This window comes from Schistocerca cancellata, chromosome 2 (genome assembly GCF_023864275.1).
Source record: "Schistocerca cancellata isolate TAMUIC-IGC-003103 chromosome 2, iqSchCanc2.1, whole genome shotgun sequence".
NCBI lineage: Eukaryota > Metazoa > Arthropoda > Insecta > Orthoptera > Acrididae > Schistocerca > Schistocerca cancellata.
The window spans coordinates 277,664,961-277,683,607 of NC_064627.1; the positions used below are offsets into that span (position 1 = coordinate 277,664,961).

Consider the following 18,647-nt stretch of genomic DNA (forward strand, 5'->3'; position numbering starts at 1 on the left):
AGTTGTTCAAACATTGAGCTTTTCTCATGCTAATGTGTCGCTACTAATTCAGTTCAGGAATGCCCACATCTGCTAGTCGTCTTCTGCAGTTGCAGTAGACTATTTCAAATTGTAACAGAAAACAGGTGGATCAGCATAAGCAAATCGCTTGCCAATTCAGTGCTGGACGACAACACCACCACCACCACCACCACCAACAGCAACAACAACTAGTAAGTAGCTAATTGATTCCTGAACCATCTTGTTGTGTTATGCATTAGGGACTGTCTGACACATGTACTACAGCTCATTGCACATCACAAGATAACAGAGATTAGCATAGATAAAGGGCGGGCAAAGAGCGGTCTGTGGGCCACATTTGGCCTGCTAAGAGTTTTTGAGTGGCCTGCCACGACAGCCAAAGAAATCCGCTTTTACCGAGGCTTCCATCCTATGTGCGACCCAACTTTTCTACTAGGATGGCCACACCATTAACCATGTACAATTCAGGTACTAATCACACAAACCGAGTTGGCATTCGGTTTGGTGGCTGATGGTAGCGCACAGAAAGGTATTTCCCGTTTATGATTACTCCCATCAGTCACCACGCCGAATGTCAACTTGGTTTCTGCATATAGTATGATGCACACTGTTTTTCTGGTTGATCTGGTGTACTTGTATATGCAACAGTAAATATATAAATTTCCAGCTTTAATCAGTCATCGATGTCATTTGTTTAATGAAGAAACACAGTTTTTTGTTATGACAGTAACTGAAGCAGTGTTGATTGTGTCGTGAAACAATAGACATATATAAGGAGTACAATATGAGAAGAATTACGAAACAAAACATAGTGGATTTGGCAGCAGACTTTCCAAGGAAGAACACAAAACAAAAACTGTGGATTTTTGTGAAAAGGCTGAGGAAGCAACAATCATTACTTACAAAGCAATTAACACATCAAAATAGTGTCACAAAAGCAGGTTTCTTGGTAACCCCTAATTTAAGTAAATGGAACAAGCCTTCCCCCCCCCCCCCCCCCCCCTTTCTCACTCTCTCTCTCTCTCTCTCTCTCTCTCTCTCTCCAGACGATGAGTGTGTGGTGCAGAGTACAAGCATATTGTGTCCCGATCTTGCAAGCAGTTCATAGTCAAGAAGGACTATAGTGCAGTCCAAGGACTCAGTTTTGATGAACTCGCATAATAACTGAAGACTGAGCAAAGGTTTTGTTTGGTCTTTATTGGCTTTGGGTGGGAGCACAGATAACTAAGACATTGCACAATTATTTGTCTTTATCCATGGAGTTAATGAAAATTTCGTCATCACAGAGGAGTTAATTGGCCTACAGTCAATGACAAATAGAACCACTGGTCAGGACATACTCAAGTGTGCTGTGAATTGTGTGGAGAAAAGTGGGTTCTCCAGGAACAAAACTGCAAGCATTATGACCAAAGGGGCCAGAGTGTTCTGTGGGAAAGTTGTAGGTATTGTTAAGTTAAAAAAAAAAGTTACATGCACAAGACACAGACAGTGATATATTGTCTTTTCATTGCATTTTGCATCAGGAAGGCTTTTTAAAGCAGTGCAGGACTTAATGCATGTGGTAGAAGTAGATGGTACTGTTGGTGTGTTGCATGCAACCAGAGCGAGGGTGCTGCACCATTGACAGTTCATATCATTTCTTGAGGATGTAGAGGCACAGAGGTAAAACGTGATGTACCACGTCGGTGTGAATTGGTTGAGCCTTGGCAGTGTTAGAGTCTGTGCATTGCAGAATGAAATCGTCTTATTTCTGAGCACAAATGAGATATCTTATGATTTTGTGAGAAGGGGAGACATGAGATATTTTCACCCTGCTATATCTGAGAAATTGAATGGATGGTTGTGACGTAGAAGGGAAAGAAGTTGTTTGCACATAAAATGTGGGAACATGTAACATCTTTCAAAGCACAACAAGGCAAGGCAAGCAAGTAAAAGCAATTTTAGCATTTCCCTTCATTAGGAATACACAAAGTGCCTGAATGTGTTTCTGGTAATATTAAGGGTCCCCTGCAGAGTATGGAGAAGCAGGTCACAAGATTTCAGAACTGTAAGAAAATTGAACCCAAGTTTCATGTGCTCTCTTATCCCTTCACTGCAGCTGATGTTGACACAGCACCTGAGGATGCAGCTTGAACTCTAGACTTATGAGTTAAAGTACAAATTAGTAAGTGGATGTATCAGGGTACAAGTACGTCAGTAAACTTATGAGAATGTGCATTCCATTTACCAACAGGGCACCCTGCAGGCAAATGGGAGAGAGATTCTCGCATTTGGAATATTGACATAGGTAGAAGTGAGGCCTCTGATGTGTCTGACATTAGATACAGGAATCAGCAATGTGCATTTGTTAATTTCCTTACTGTTTCATAACAGGTGGTCAGTATCTTCAGTTAGACAGTGCACTACCAAATTGATTGTGAATTGTATCATTGGTTTAAGGAACAGTCCATGGACAAAAGGCAGCTGATTTGGCCCCTCTTTACCTGACTTCTATCCTACTAAACAGTACTGTGTCTAATTTGATTGCACAATAATTGAAAAATGAAAGAAACAATTGACAAACACCTCCCAAAAAACCAGATGGGATTCAGAAAAGAAAGATCAACTCTGGACGGTACAATAACCCCGCTAAAGAACGTGTGTTGCCCTTGGAGATAGAAAAGATGTTTTGTATAGTATTAATTGTAGACTTCACAAAAGCCTTTTATCTTATAAACAGAAAACCATTGACAAAAAGCTAGAGGAAACCCCCAAGGAGTATGGAACTTATGAGTCATGTCCATACTCTAAAGGAAAGAAATAAGGATCTTTAGGGAGACTCAATATGTCAATTATTGTTTATCCTTACACTGAAAGAAATTATATAAGAATATCCTAAAGGAGGGGTATAATGTCGTGTGCATATGCAACATGAAACATTGGTGTGCCAAACATGACTTCAAAATAAATGTGGCAAAAACAGAGATGATGGAGCTCAGAAACTGAGGAAAAGCACCTACATCAGCAGATATCTTGATGTGGGAGAAAAAACTAAAAATCATACCAGACTTCAAATACCTTGATGACAAGATACAAATGCATGCAGAAATGTTTCATGAAACATGTAATAGAGAAAGCAATGCAAGCAATAATGGCTATTCATGGTATTAGATACCTCGGCATAGAGACAGCAAATGGCACTATTCAGAGCCAAAATCCCACTGATGTACAGAATAGAAATTGTCGGCCCACATCTCACAATGAAAAACTTAACAACATTAGCATGAGTAAAGGTGATGTATATAAAGAAAGTGATCAGTGTGTCTAAAACTATGTGATGCAGACTCCGTATACTTGCTAGCGAGGGAATTCTTTCTGATTGAAGACGTATGGACAAGCCTGATGCAACCCCATACCAGTGCTTTGGTAAGACTGTTAAAAACATTGCCAGGAAAAAGGGAAGACATACCTCCAAAATTTTACAGCACAGGGGCCATTACTGACTGAAGATGAGGCACTTGGTAACCAGAATGGCAGTCCATAGTTTCCACCAGCTTATCTGTGTGATTGTAAACTTTATAACAAAATAGGCCACTGTTGCATTGTTGAACTCTGTACTAAAAGGATGCAGTTAGTGACTATGCAAACCACAACATGTAAATTTTTTACTTTCTTGTGTTATTATAGTTGTACTTTCAAATTATATGTATATTGGTTGCAATAAATATATTATTATAACAATTTGATCCTTCAAATAACTTACGGGATTGCAACCAGTTGACATCGTCAGCAGCAGCCGATATTTTGACACGTGCACATCCTGTGATTTTCATGGCAAACTGCAGACTGTAAATTTGAAACAACCTCAGTTTACAGTGCAGTTTCAGGAAGACACACACACACACACACACACACACACACACACACACACACTGTAAACTGTGTAGTGCCACCACACAACCAAAGAGGAATGACATCTGAAATTATCAATAGTGAAAATTAATAACCAATGGGTGAGGTAGCATTAACTATGTCCTTCTCTTTTTTGACAAGGGAGAGAGCATAATTCCACACAGGATTTAAGCAGAAGCCTTCATCTGTATTTATAAGGTTACTTGCTAATTTAATTTCAGCTGCTTCCTTAATAACAGTATCTCAATAGCAGGAAATTGATTCCAGAATCTCAGTGTTCTTATATTCCTTGATAACTGGTGCTGAGACAGTGTTCTGCAACAGCAGATTTGCTTGGCTGTTGTGTGTATGTGTGATGCTTATGTTCAGTACACGATCCTGACCAATGGATAACATACCTCAACTGCAAGGAATATGATAGACTCCCACCCTGCACTAACCGAGATCATTCTTTACGGAACCTAAAAGAACCTTATTTTAAATGGTGGTTGAAAATCACATTTCACATCATATTTCCACAAAATACAACCAGTCGTGTTGAAAATGGCTCCTGTGTAAGGCTAGAAGGCCATAGACTTTGGTGCCACCTCGATATTGTCATCAGTGATCTGATGCATAGTTTGTGATAGCACAACACATCTGATCTGTCTTTCACTATAACTAATCTGATGAAATATGACCTCAAGATGAGGTAACTTAGCTGATAAACTCTCATATACCATATAGGGAACAGCACAATGAAAATCAAGGCTTTTGATAGTATTCTGCAGAAAGGAACTTTTCTAGGACCCTGTTAGTCTTTTTCTCAATACTTCTTGTGGGGTCAGCATTGAAACCAGCATGTATTGCCAACAATTCTGTTGTTTGCCTCATGACAGTGAAAACTTGAGCAGTTTTTAGAGCACCTGAATTCAGTCCACACAAATATTCTTTTCATGATGAAGGTTGAAGAGGATGGCTGCCTTGCCTTCCTTGACATGTTGGTCAGGGTACGTTATGGTACTTTGGGTTGTGCCATTTATAGGAAGCCTACTCCACTGACTCGTAACTACAGGCTAATATTTGTCACCATCCTGCACAGTGTGAAGGGGTATCTCATACCCTGGCTCACAGGGCCCACGTTGCCTCAGACCCTGAGAGTTTGTTATCTGAGATGGCCAATTTTGAGGTCACTATCATCAGAATGGTTATAGTGAAAGACAGGTCATACATGTGTTGCACTGTCGACAAACAGTGCATTGGGGATCGGTGGTATCAGGTGGTACCAAAGTGTACACCTTTTTGCTGTATTTGGAGACCATTTCCAACAGTATAAGCTGTATTTTGTGGAAATATGATGTGAAATGCATTTTTTTACCAACACCTAAGATTAGGGTCTTTTAGTTTCCGTTAAGGATGATCTTGGTTTTAAGGCGATTGTCTATTGTATTCCTTAGCTGCGGCATGTCATATATTGGTAAGACTGACGGGACAGCAGGTGACTGGTGTACTGAGTGTAAGTCTCACAGACACTTACATGCTGAGCAAATCAATTATTGCATAACATTGTCTTGCCGCCTTTCATCCTACGGAATATGACAACACGCAGATTCTGGCATGCACTTCCAGCTATTGGTATAGTGACACTAAGGAAGCAGTTGAAATTAAATTAGCAATTAACCTCATAAATAGAGATGGAGGCTTTTGCTTTAATTGAAATCCTGTTCTCTCCATTGTGAAAAAACAGAGGGACAGAGTTAATGATATCACACCCCCATTGGTTATTAATGTTCACTATCAGTAACTTCTGACATCGGTCATCTTTGCTTGTGTTGTGGCAGTAATTTGTGTATGTGTGTGTGGTGGTGGGGGGGGGGAGATTATCTTTCCACAACTGCAGTGCATACTGAGGTTTTAAATTCCCTTACACAGTGCTTACTAGCTGCAGTATTGCCTTGAAAATGACAGGGAGTGCACTGTCAAAATATCAACGGTTGTCAACGATGTGACCCACGTGCATTTGTGTAAGTTATCTGGACATTGTATATGCCAGGGAAAACTTGGGCCTCGATTTGACCCTGATATTTTATCCCTGATAACTTCAGAATTTCGAGTCAACACTGTCAGAAGTTTTTTCCTAAATCAATATAGTCTCTTCTAAGATAAGTATATTATGTCTGTTTTGCCTCATACATTCTGACATTTCTCAGGGGACCAATATAACCTCAACCTATATCTCAGGTACCAGTCATTCCTTTCTTCTGAAGTTAATATGTGTTAGTATTTTGCAATTGTGACTGATGAAACTGGAGGTTTAGCAATACTCATACCTCTCAGCACTTCCTTTCCTTGACTAGGGGGCTTCTTGAAGCCTAAGAATATTTTGCTGTTCTTACATATTCTGCATGTTAAGTGAAACAGTTTTGTCTTCATTTTTTTTTCTGTGGATCTTGATAATTCATTATAAGAGAGCAGTTACTTTATATATTTAACCTGTTAGGCCAGAAATTGCTGTTGTGCTTAATGTTGAATTCAAAATAACACAGTAGTAGTAAACATTTATATCCTCAGAATGAAAAAATATAAGGAGTAATGAAGATGAATCTAAGGTTCCATGAAATGAATAAAAATTCAGGATGTAAGATGTTACTATCCTTTGTATTTTTTTCCAAAGAGCATTTCATTCTGCATCGATAAACCAGTGCAACTGATTAGTAGAAATACATAATTCTGTGTCTGTAAATTATAGTTTAAGCACTAGGTTATGTTACTGTTGATGCATTTATATTACACTTACTTTTGACTGAATTTTGTTCTCATTATTTTCCATTCAGTAACAACATTAAAAGTACGTTGTACTTATGTAGGTAACATGGACAGCCTAACTAGGAGCAGCAAAATATGGCCAAAAATAAATGAAACACTGATGAAACAAGATGCAATTGGCCGTCACTTGACACTGAAATGTCAGGTACACCCCAGCGAGAAAACAAAAGTTGCCTCAGCATCAGATTTCAAGGCTGTTCCTGAGGGAGGTTGCAGCCTCCCTTGTGAGGCTGAACTTCCTTGTGGCCACAAATGTCAGAGTGTTTGTCATGTACAGGACAGATGTCATGAGAAAACGAAGTGCTCCTTTCCTTGCCAAAGGTAAGACTTAAAATATAATCAATCATTTTCGTGTCACAAAGGATCATGTGCAATGTGACTGTAATTTGTAATGTTTGCTAACTGTTGTTAATCAATCACAGTCTCTGAATATGGTATTATGAGTCCATTGTCTTCATTGTTACATAGAAGGTAGAGAAGGTATTCAGTAATCCAATTTCCCCTCCCTTGTGTGCTGACATGTTAGTATGTCCATGTTACATGGGCCTGAAAATTGTTTTGCATATAATCCACATAGTTTGAAGTTAAAATGAGGTGATTATATTTAGTGTGTTTCACCAAAAGCTTATTGTGTTGATATCAACGTGTGGTACTTTTATAAATACAACAGATTTCAAGGACCTGAGAGAATAAGTAATGCAAAGAAAAAGAAAAAGGGTTATAGGCTATCAGGCACACTACAGGAAGTGCGTCAGTCTAAAAGTGTGTATGGCAAACACAGAAAGGTAGACCTAGCAACAAGCTTTATCGTAGTTGTAAATTGTCATAGCTGTGTTGGGAAAGAACGAGAACTCTAAGCACTAATAGAAAGCACTAACGCTTAGATTATTATCGGTATGGATAGCCAGAAATAAGTTCGGGTGAAATTTTTACAAAGAACCTACCCGTGTTCAGAATAGATTAAATACATTTTTGGTGGTTGGATGTTTACTTTTCTCAGAAGTAGTTTACCTTGTTGTGAAATAGAAGTAGATAGTTCCTGTAAGATATTATGAGTAGAGGTTGTATTTGACAGCTAGAATAAATTAATAATTGGTTTGTTTTACTGACACCCTGACTCAGATGATACAGTTGCTGAACAGTTCAAAGAAAACTTGGAGTCTTATTTAAATAGGTACCACACTCATACAATTTTAGTTGGTGTTGGCTTCAATCTACCCTCAGTATATTGGCAAAAATCCTTGTTTGAAGCCAGCTTAGGCATAAAACATTGTCTGAAATTGTGCTGAATGCTTTCTCAGAAAATTGTTTTGAACAATCAGTTCAGGAGCCCACTCAAGGTGTAAATGGTTGTGAAAACATACTTGACCTCATAGCAACAAATAATCCTGGGCAAATAGGCAGCATCATGACAGATACAGGGATTAATGACCACTAGGCTGTTGTAGTGAGACTGAATACTGTAACATCCAAACCCACAAAAAGTAAATGCAGATAAAAATTTGCTTGACACCTTTCTAAGAGACAGTCTTCACCAACTGATCTGACTATATAAGCATAGACAAGATGTGGTTTGAATTCAAAGAAATAGTATTGTCGGCAGATGAGAGTTGTAAGTGATGGTACTGACTGCGGAGATATTCTGTTGGTGCCCGCCTACATAGGGTGAAATGATTATCATGATAAAGTAAGTGAAATCTGAGCTTGCAGAGAAAGATTGTAAGTGGTTGTCTTTTCTGTGCACTATTAGAGAGTAGAAAAGTACAGAAACAGCTTGAAGGTGGTTCGTTGAATCCTCTGCCAGGCACTTCATTGTAAGTTGCAGAGTAATCACGTAGATGTAGATGTAAAAGAAATAACCTTGCCAATTGAGGAAATTGCTACTCCTGTCGAATACAGAGGGGCAGTGTACTATCATTTCAGGTAATGTCAGTAGTAGAATATTTGTTTCTTGCTTTGTGTGATGAGTGGATCCGAATAAAAAAGTATTTTAGAGACATTGTTACAATGGAAATCATTGCCAAACTAACGTCAAAAATTATTTGTACATTTCGGTCATTAATAAAACAAAAGCAGGCTGTAATGAAAATACTACAGTTATAAGCATCTGTATGAAATTACAGATACATCCATACTGTGCAAACCACTGTGAAGTGCGTGGAATAAGGTACTTGTACTTTACATTGTACGACATATTAGTGTGTCTTCTCATTCTGTGTGCATATGGGATGCAAGGAGAATAACTGCTTAAATGCATTTCTGTACACAGTAATTAGTCCGATCTTGTCTTCGATCACTATAGGAGCAGTATGTTAGTATATTCCTTGCCCAGTAGAGTTTCTTGAAATTTCTGAGTAGGCTTTTGTAAGATGGTTGGCATCTGTCTTCAAGTAGCTATGTGTTTAGGTTTTTCGGCATTTCCATTTCAATATTCTTCGGTTCAGACAATCTTGTGACCATTTATGTTGCCTGTTATATTTATTTGGTATGTGTACCACACTTTTGAGCAATATTTAAGTGTATGTTTGTGGTGGGTGGTGAAGGAAGTGGGGAGGGGCAGTAGTGGCGCTCAGTGACAAAGATGATATTAAAAGACCAGTCACATAATTGTTTTGCAATTAGTCCCCATTCTAGTTTCACTGCATCTTTTGAGCATCATACCAATGGACCAAATTCTTACCAACAACTAAGCTTACATGAAAATACCATCGTATATTCTCACAAATTATGATACCCCAGTATTTTTATAAGTTTTCTGATTCCAATTGTAACTCATTAGTACTGTTGTCATACGATAGTCCTTTTTTTCTTATCTTGAGAAGTGCACAATTTTATACTTCTGAACATTTTAGAGGTTCAAAGCAAAAGTGGATCAAGTCCATATTTTACTCTTACAAGAAAAACTGATATAAAGTTAAAGTAATACATTTTATTGCAGATAAAGAATTAAATGTTAGTTTTTTTACATTGAAGAATAACAAATACATGCTAATCTATATAACATGATGCACAGAGACATTTTTTTCAATTTAAAAGTTTTTTTTCCTATTTATTTTCTATTTACTGGACTTTGTTCACTAGTGCACTGGAAAATTTCCACTTCGTACTTCAAAAATTAAACCAATGTCCCTGTTTCTTTTCATTTTTTAATGCATCCTCTTAAATTACTTTTTCTTTTAATTAATTATTCAAACTGCAAGATTATAAGTAAGTTCACTTACCATTGCTACTTCTTCTTCTTCTTCTTCTTCTTCTTCTTTTCTTTCATGCAGACACTATTTAATCCCCACCTACGAATAATCTTGTTCATGAAAATCTTGCTGCTCATTTCGTGTTCTCCCTCATGTAGCTATCTTTGCAGTTAGAAATTCTTGTAATTGGCTTGATGTAATGTTGGAATGAACTTCAGTAAATTGAACATGTCCTCCTCCTTTTCATTTGTAACTGATCTATGATTCTTGATTAGTTGGTCTTGGTGGACTCTGGCTAGTGAATTAAGTTTATTTCCTTTTTCCTTCTTGATAAAATGTACCTCATTGAATTCCACCATGCCACTTAACCTCTTTAAACCTTACTGTAAAAGGCATTCCTCTGCCATACCTCACTCATCAAGTGATTAACAAATTTAACCCATAGGCATTAATATTTTGTGTTCTGGTTTTGTTCTTTTCATTACACTGACTTCCAGTTTTGGTGTTTTGCATTTTTCATATTTTAAAGTATTGACCATTCCTCTGGGCCATAGGTATATTGCATTTTGCTTGCAGCCATTTTTTTATTTTACACAAGTCAGCTGCATTCACAGCGTTCAGTAAAAGTGAATGGCCCAAAACTATACATTTGTGGTCAGTTACTTCCACCTGCATTTTTGTATCATTGACTATTATCAAGAGGATGAGAGCTATCTTAATGGATTCTGTCCAGAACACACATCAGAATAAAGAGGGATGTGTTTGTGCGTTGATTATTAAAGTGGAACTTCCCATGACACTTTCCTGAAGAGCTTGAATTATCAGTATCCAGAAAAATGTAATCAGATTCCTCTTCCATTTTTGCACTCTAACTTAATAAAAGCTGCACAAATTAATTCATACTTTAATACCTCAGTATTCTAAGACACAACTCCACTATGTTTTCTGTCCAATTTTCTGTGTATGATTTTTTTCTGTCCAATTTTCTGTATATGATATGCAGCTTGACGTGATTGACAATGGCTCTGCCTCTGCCAGAAGATGCAATCTTGTCTTGGAGCATCAAGGTGGCTCTGCCTCTGCCAGAAGATGCAATCTTGTCTTGGAGCATCAAGTAACTACCGCATCCTGCGGACAGTATATTGAACTACAGACTTGATTCCCCCTTTCCTTGAAGAGTTACTGACATTTTGAACCCAGCTGTCGTAAAACTAAGATTTTAAATTTTTTGGTCTTGGTTTATTTTTACACGGAGCCTTTCATTTAAAGCAACTTTATAATGTATACAACACTTTGATATTGTATCAGTAACTGACTGAATATTTGTCCTAATATAACAACGAAAATAGTCAATTTTTGACAATATAGGGTAATCGTAGAGAGAAAAAAATCTACTCACCAAGCAGTGGCAGGAGAACACACACAAAAAAGAATACACATATTACAATACATAATATATATATAATACCTCTTTTGTATATGTGTTCTCCTGCTGCCGCTTGGTGAGTAGATTTTTTTTTTTTTTTATCTATACAATTACATTATATTGTGTGAATATTTGTTCTGTGTTTTTCAGAGGTACTTCATTATGAATAAGTGTCTCTTCTACAAAAGTTGAGGTTATTATTGACAGCTAGATCTATATAAAATGTTGCATGAACATCAGATGTTCAAAACATTTCCCTTGAACATGCCTCATGTTGCTTCTAAATATGTCAGTGACTCTCCATCAAAGATGACATGCTGTGTCCTCCCTCCCAAAAAAATCTTCAGTCGAGTCACAAATTTCACTTGAAACCCTATAGTATTTAATTCTGCAAACAGATTCTGTCAGGTATGGAAGTGAAGAAGTACTGCATCAACCTGATTATCTTGACATGTGGCTTTCACAATGTCATGTGAGAAAAAAATAAATTGGGTTTTGCATTTCCAGTGTTTTCGGAATTCATATGGATTGGCGTGGCATAATTCATTCTGTTTCAGGTACCTGTAGGCGGATCTGACCTAATCTGTCTTTCAGCTTTTTTGTTCAAGGGGTGCAGTGTATATTATGGTTAAAAATTGAGGTAACTTAATCATAAATTCTGTGTAGAATCTGTTAGAAGTTCAATTCTACTCATAGACCTTGTTCAATTTTATCACTCTTAGCTGTTTCTCAGCATCGGTCGTAGTGATATCAACATCACTTATCTTTGATGTCTCCTTCGAAATACTCTCCTCCACAATTGGTACATTGTTCCCAATGCTGTTTCTGCTTCCAGAAGCAGTTTTGATACCCCTCTTGCTTGGATCGCGTGAAGCACCATCTGCGAATTTTCTCTTATCTATCGTTGCAAATCTTTGTCCTTTCAACCAGATTTTCAACTTTGAAAATAAAAAACCGTCTGCAGTGAAGAGGTCTGGAGAGTATGGAGGATGAGATAGCACAGTGATTTTGGTTTTTTTTGTGCAATAGTCGTGCACCAACGGGGATAAATGTGTGGGTGCATTATCGTGTTGCAAGAGCCGTGAATCATCTAGCCACATCTCAGGCTGTTTCCATCTCACATTTTCTCACAGGCGACACATGTCACAGTGGTATAATCGATTAATAGTTTGTCCCTGTGGTGCAAATTCATGATGAACTAACCCATCAAAGTCAAAGAAAACTATCAGCATGGCTTTGATATTTGACCTGACCTGATAAGATGATCTGAAGATCTTTCTTGTCCTGACTCATGAGTCATGGGATGAACTTCGTGGCAATACGCTGCATTCCAACATGTTGTGACACAATTCCATGATATGATCCAACTGAAATGTTACATTCTTCTGCAATCTCTCGAACAGTCAGTCTTCATTTGGCACGCACAGTTTCATTGAAGTTCCTCACATGAGCATCATTGGTAGACATTGAAGGGCGTCCTGAATGAGGGTCACCTTTAACTTCCGTCTGGCCATTTTTAAACTATGTGAACCATTAGTAAAACCAATTATGGCTTAATCATTACTGTAGGCTTCCTGCGTCATTTGGTGTGTCTCTGTAAAGGTTTTCTTGAGTTTCACACAAACTTCAATGTAGATGCATTGTTTCTCTAACTCTGCCATCTCAAAATTTGCAAACTTTGCGGCACAATGTTCTACGCGACTACTAACGGACATACAACAATGAAACTTGCGTTTTTTTGCGAGCTCCATTGATTCTTAGGAGTGCTCCAAATCCTGGGATTGTGATGCAAATGCTTCAGCTGTTGATCACTAAAATCGTAATAGCTGTATCTGTGGGAGTCGTTTATTTGGTTTGTACAATAATACTTCGATGTCTTGTAAAAGCTACAATTATCTGCAGTGGATGGAAAATCTCGTAATCTAAAATAATCTTATTTACTTTGCACACAGCTGTCTGGGTAGCGCACTCCTGACCCATCAGGAGGATCCTACTTTTTTCAATATTATGGTGCAAGTCAGTCACAAAACCTTCAACATTTCTAGTTCAAGCCTTTTGTACAACTCAAAAGCTTTTGATCTCAGTCAAATTTGTAGATATTGCTGCAGATTGTGAGCTTTGGTGACATTATGTGAGCAAGGCTGGTCATCTCAATCTTATCTGCTGGTCACTGGAATGTTCTGAGAATGACTTTACCTCTAGATGATTGGCATTGTTTATTCACATGTTCTCTACAGTCTGTAGCTCACACCTCACTCACTCAAATGCTGCTGCAGGAGAAAATACACAGTGAATGCACAGGGTTATCCTTCTTATCCCTCACTGCCAGTGTCCTAAGTGGTATAAATATTTGCTGTACAGTTAAAACTGCTGATAATAGACTGCTACAGACTTCCCTACATGTGAATTGTGTCACATGAATGAGAAAAAGAAGAAAATTTTAGATTCATCCATATATCCAAAAAAAATATAAAAAGTAGGCTGTGTGTAGCAACCAAAGAGCTGCAGGAGATGGATTCGAAATTCATAGCATTTTATAGAACAACTGAACACAGCTACAGTGATTTTGCACAATTAACTTCTGCCTTAACACAGTGTTACTTTTATATTGAAAACCCAAATGTCTTCAGATATATGTACACAAAGTTATGGTGCTAGTGGTTTGTTCTTGTTAAATCTTTTATATGTGAACACCATTGTGTTTATATGTATGAGAAATTTGAGGCTTTTCTGCCACTTTCCTGCTGTTTTTAGTATTTATTTCTTCTTGAAAGTGCAAGGTTGCAAATCTCACAAAAGAATACTCCAGGTATGTTGTATTTATTTGTGTATTTGTTCCCTTTGACATGCCAGTAATTTTATTTTGATTGGTTAATGTACAGTATATTGCAAATATGTCATAATAATTTCTTTGCAACTTGACACTACCAGTCAAATCCCTCTGTAGTAGCCGGGGATTGTGAAGTTGTATAAAATGGGATTTTTTTTCCGGTTCCTTTACAAAACTAATTTTCAGAACCTGCTTGTTCATTTTCTTATTAGATCAGTACAGAGTTGTGTTCAAGGACACAATTCAGGTCAGCTCACTTGGCAGTGTGGATGCCAAGTCATTGGCAGATGGTTGGCAATGCATTGTGAGTGATTTACTGATGAGTCACTCTGTTGTCACGCTCTCTGCACCCGCTTGCATCGGCAGTGGGTTTCATTTGTGTTGCTCCCATATGGGGAGGGCCTAAATGGTATAAGATATTAGAGGTACAACATGTGCAGTATCCACAATTCGGACAGGATACATATCCACAAGTGAAAAGTAACTTTGGGGTAATCTTGAGTCAACTCTGCAATATAGTTAGAAGTGAGAGTCTATGTGATATGAAAAGAGGGGCACACAGTTGTTGAGATATTCATAAAGGATTCAGGAGAAAATAAAATGGGAGATTATTTTGTAGGCTGGTCAGTATTGCAAACACTAGTATACTCACTTCAGTGAACGGAGTTTTTGTCGCAAAACATTTTTTGTAGTGCATGAGATTTTGCCAATGTTTGAGGTGAGTCAATAAGTTGATTCTGCATAGCATTCATATCTTGATTTATCATTTCATGGGGGGGATTTAGTAATGAGATAGTAACTGGGCAGTGACCAGTCAAATTCGTTGCACATGAGACAGTAAACTGTCTTCTGTATGTTCCGAGAGGAAACAGTCTCTACAAAAGGCACTGAATTGTGTTGTTCATGTGTAAGTAAAGATGCTGAATTGTGTTACCAATGTCTACTTGGAGGCCAGCCATATGGAACAGCACTGGGTTGTGCTTATTCAGCAGCAGTTGGTGATTTGGTCAGGTGGAGAGTGGGATCTTATTTCTGCAAATTCCTGTAAATTCCTTTAAAACAATATGATGGCATTTCGATTATGGTGGCTACATATCTGCACTTTTGTTGTAGAAGTTTTCAAGTTCATGAAGTTTGAACATTACTCCACCATACAGACAATGGCGAAAACTGTGTAACAATGTTGCAGCATAGCAAAATGGTGCAAACACCTGACAAAACCAGTGAGGCAGAAGATAAAATATAGAGGAGTAAGTAGAGCAAAACAAGGCTGAAAAGGGCGTACTGGTTAATTTTGGGACAATGTGGAGTATGGAGCATACAGATGCAAAAAGCATGATGCATTAGTTGCATAGGGGTCTACTAGTCATATGAAACAAAGTTAAACCAGAGGGAGTCACATTTGAACAAAGAGTGTCATTGTTTGACAAAGACAGATGACCAAACTGGACAGGCATTTGCTCATAACAAGCTGTCCAGTGGGAGAGAAGTTCTGTTTAGCAGTGGTAATATCAAACTGATATGCTTGAAAACCTATAATGCAGAGAGGAAACTTTACAGCAATGATGAATATACAACATTTAAGCAAAATTTCTATTTAATCAGGAACCTGTTGTTGTTGTTGTGGTCTTCAGTCCTGAGACTGGTTTGATGCAGCTCTCCATGCTACTCTATCCTGTGCAAGCTTCTTCATCTCCCAGTACCTACTGCAACCTACATCCTTCTGAATCTGCTTAGTGTATTCATCTCTTGGTCTCCCCCTACGATTTTTACCCTCCACGCTGCCCTCCAATATTAAATTGGTGATCCCTTGATGCCTCAGAACATGTCCTACCAACCGATCCCTTCTTCTGGTCAAGTTGTGCCACAAACTTCTCTTCTCCCCAATCCTATTCAATACTTCCTCATTAGTTATGTGATCTACCCATCTAATCTTCAGCATTCTTCTGTAGCACCACATTTCGAAAGCTTCTATTCTCTTCTTGTCCAAACTATTTACCGTCCATGTTTCACTTCCATACATGGCTACGCTCCATACAAATACTTTCAGAAATGACTTCCTGACACTTAAATCTATACTCGATGTTAACAAATTTCTCTTCTTCAGAAACGCTTTCCTTGCCATTGCCAGTCTACATTTTATATCCTCTCTACTTCGACCATCATCAGTTACTTTGCTCCCCAAATAGCAAAACTCCTGTACTACTTTAAGTGTCTCATTTCCTAATCTAATTCCCTCAGCATCACCCGACTTAATTCGACTACATTCCATTATCCTCGTTTTGCTTTTGTTGATGTTCATCTTATATCCTCCTTTCAAGACACTGTCCATTCCGTTCAACTGCTCTTCCAGGTCCTTTGCTGTCTCTGACAGAATCAGGAACCTAGAAAGGTGAAAACATCCAACAGAATAATCAGTATGGCTAAACAGGAGTGACACAGAAAATACTGATATGATCTTTCACCTAATACTTAAGATAAGATCTGTTATTAATCCCTAGATCATTAATTGTACAGAGAGTCAGAACATAAATTGTAGTGATGGGAACCTGTTGGTTGCTGTGGAACAGTTTTACTGGATACTGGCATATGTGCTGAATGATTTTTTTTATGGGTTCAGCTGGATCAACTAAAGCACACGGTGTATTGCTATCTTAATACTTAATTAAGCGAAGAAAATAAAAACTACAGTCTTCTGATTCGACATTGACAAACAATGTGTCATGCAATATCCAGAGAGGTCCATCGCAGGAGCATGTAAATTACTTTGTTCTCCCCTGTTTTATGGTGGCATGTCATAGCATCACATAATCTCCTACTTGGTATAGTGACATCCCAGCATTCTTTTGACTAAGTTGGTGTTGCCTCCATGTTTTGGCTGCACTGTTCTGCTGAACTCTCTTCTAAATGATCTTTAATATTTTAGCCAGGTGCTCCACTTCACTGAAATTTATTCCAGGCAGCAACTTCTCAATCTTGAAAGGGACATGCATTTTGTGGCTGTAAACAACCTGTTAAAGAATCAGCCCTGTTGTTACATGTACCTGCCATTGTATGGTAAAGTCATACATGGCAATAGACAACACCATTCTGAGTGGGAGCTTTTCATGTAATATGACAACATTTTAACATACTTGTACGATAAGATTGGATATAAAGTTTGTCTCTTTTAATGGCCTCTGGACTCCTAAATGGTAGTACTGAATGAGTGATAGATGCTTTGGCAGCTATCTCAGTAGTCATGTCTTCATTTATTATCAAAATAAGATAGTGAGAGAAATGGTCAGTGATGGCTAAATTGTCTGTTATTTTGAGCTCTTATAGGGGACGGTCTTGGGATATTGAGGATATGAATTCAATAGGTACTGCTGCCTCAATAAAGTTAAAGGGGTACTCTTGGTCTTTGTCCAGGCACTCTCTAAGCGTCAGGAAGAAAGCTTTGAATGTAATCTTCTACATCTTTGTTTCATTGTGACCACCAATAACAGCCTACAATGTGTGAATGCATGGTGCTTTTACCACTATGACATGTCTGTATGCTATCATGACATTGAGTATGCACTTCAAAATAGTCTTGGGAGCTACTATCCATACTCCAAGAGGCACTTTCTTTTGTAAAACATCATCTGTTGTAATAAAATCCAGTGAATTCGACGATTTATTACACACAGCTTCAGATTTTTGTGCCTTCTTTAAGTCTCCAGCAAGCAAATTGTCTATTCGTAGGTTCTTAATTTTCTTTCTTACGGCACCTGCATTCTGATTAATTTGCCAGGCTTATGTTTAACTATGTAGTCATATTGACTGAATTTTAAGGTCCTCCTAAAAAGTCGGCCACTGGTATCTTTTTAACTCAGTAGCCACTGTAAAGCCACATAATCATTAATTACAATGAAGTGTTGTCCGCATAGGTAACAATGAAAGTAATGATTTCCAAAAACAGATGCCGAAGTTCTTTTTGTGTAGTGCCATACGGTGTTGTTAGAATCACATGGTGGTGTAAAATCTGAATAAGCAAGGACACTTGAACTTGTAAGAATTTATTTCAGTTTTAACATGGCACTCTCACAGTGTTCTGTCCAGACAAAAGCAGTTACCTTCTTCACTAATTTTATTAGAGGTTTTCTGGTAGCTGCATAGTCTAAGTCCTGCCAGCTTTGCACTTTTTGTATAGTTGTTGACACTGTAGAGTCTTGTACCATGGGGAGAAAGGAGAGGATGTTGTTTGGCAGCTGGTATCCTCTTTCTACCACACAACTATTAACAGGGTTCTTTATTTACCAGCACAGAAAGCTCTAAGCAAGTTGTTGTGATATAAGCTCTTCCGTAATAGTCCACATTAGCCTCAATGCTGGCGAAGTCCAAGTCCCGCTATAAACACTACACTTTCGTAGCTGGTGACATGAACTGCTACACGCCAACTAGAATAGTGATTGAGCTAGTAACTGCGACTGTGACTCTAGACTCCAACTGACTGTCTATG

At 38.1% G+C, this 18,647-nt stretch overlaps 1 protein-coding gene across 1 annotated transcript in view; it reads left to right on the forward strand.

Moving 5' to 3' along the window:
- LOC126161613 (NFX1-type zinc finger-containing protein 1-like) overlaps window positions 1–18,647 on the forward strand; it is a 392,892-nt gene that overhangs the window by 182,888 nt on the left and 191,357 nt on the right. Inside the window, exon 8 of the mRNA XM_049917568.1 lies at window positions 6,759–7,038. Within this exon, the coding sequence (XP_049773525.1) occupies window positions 6,759–7,038 (280 nt within the window). The remainder of the gene's footprint in view (window positions 1–6,758; window positions 7,039–18,647) is intronic.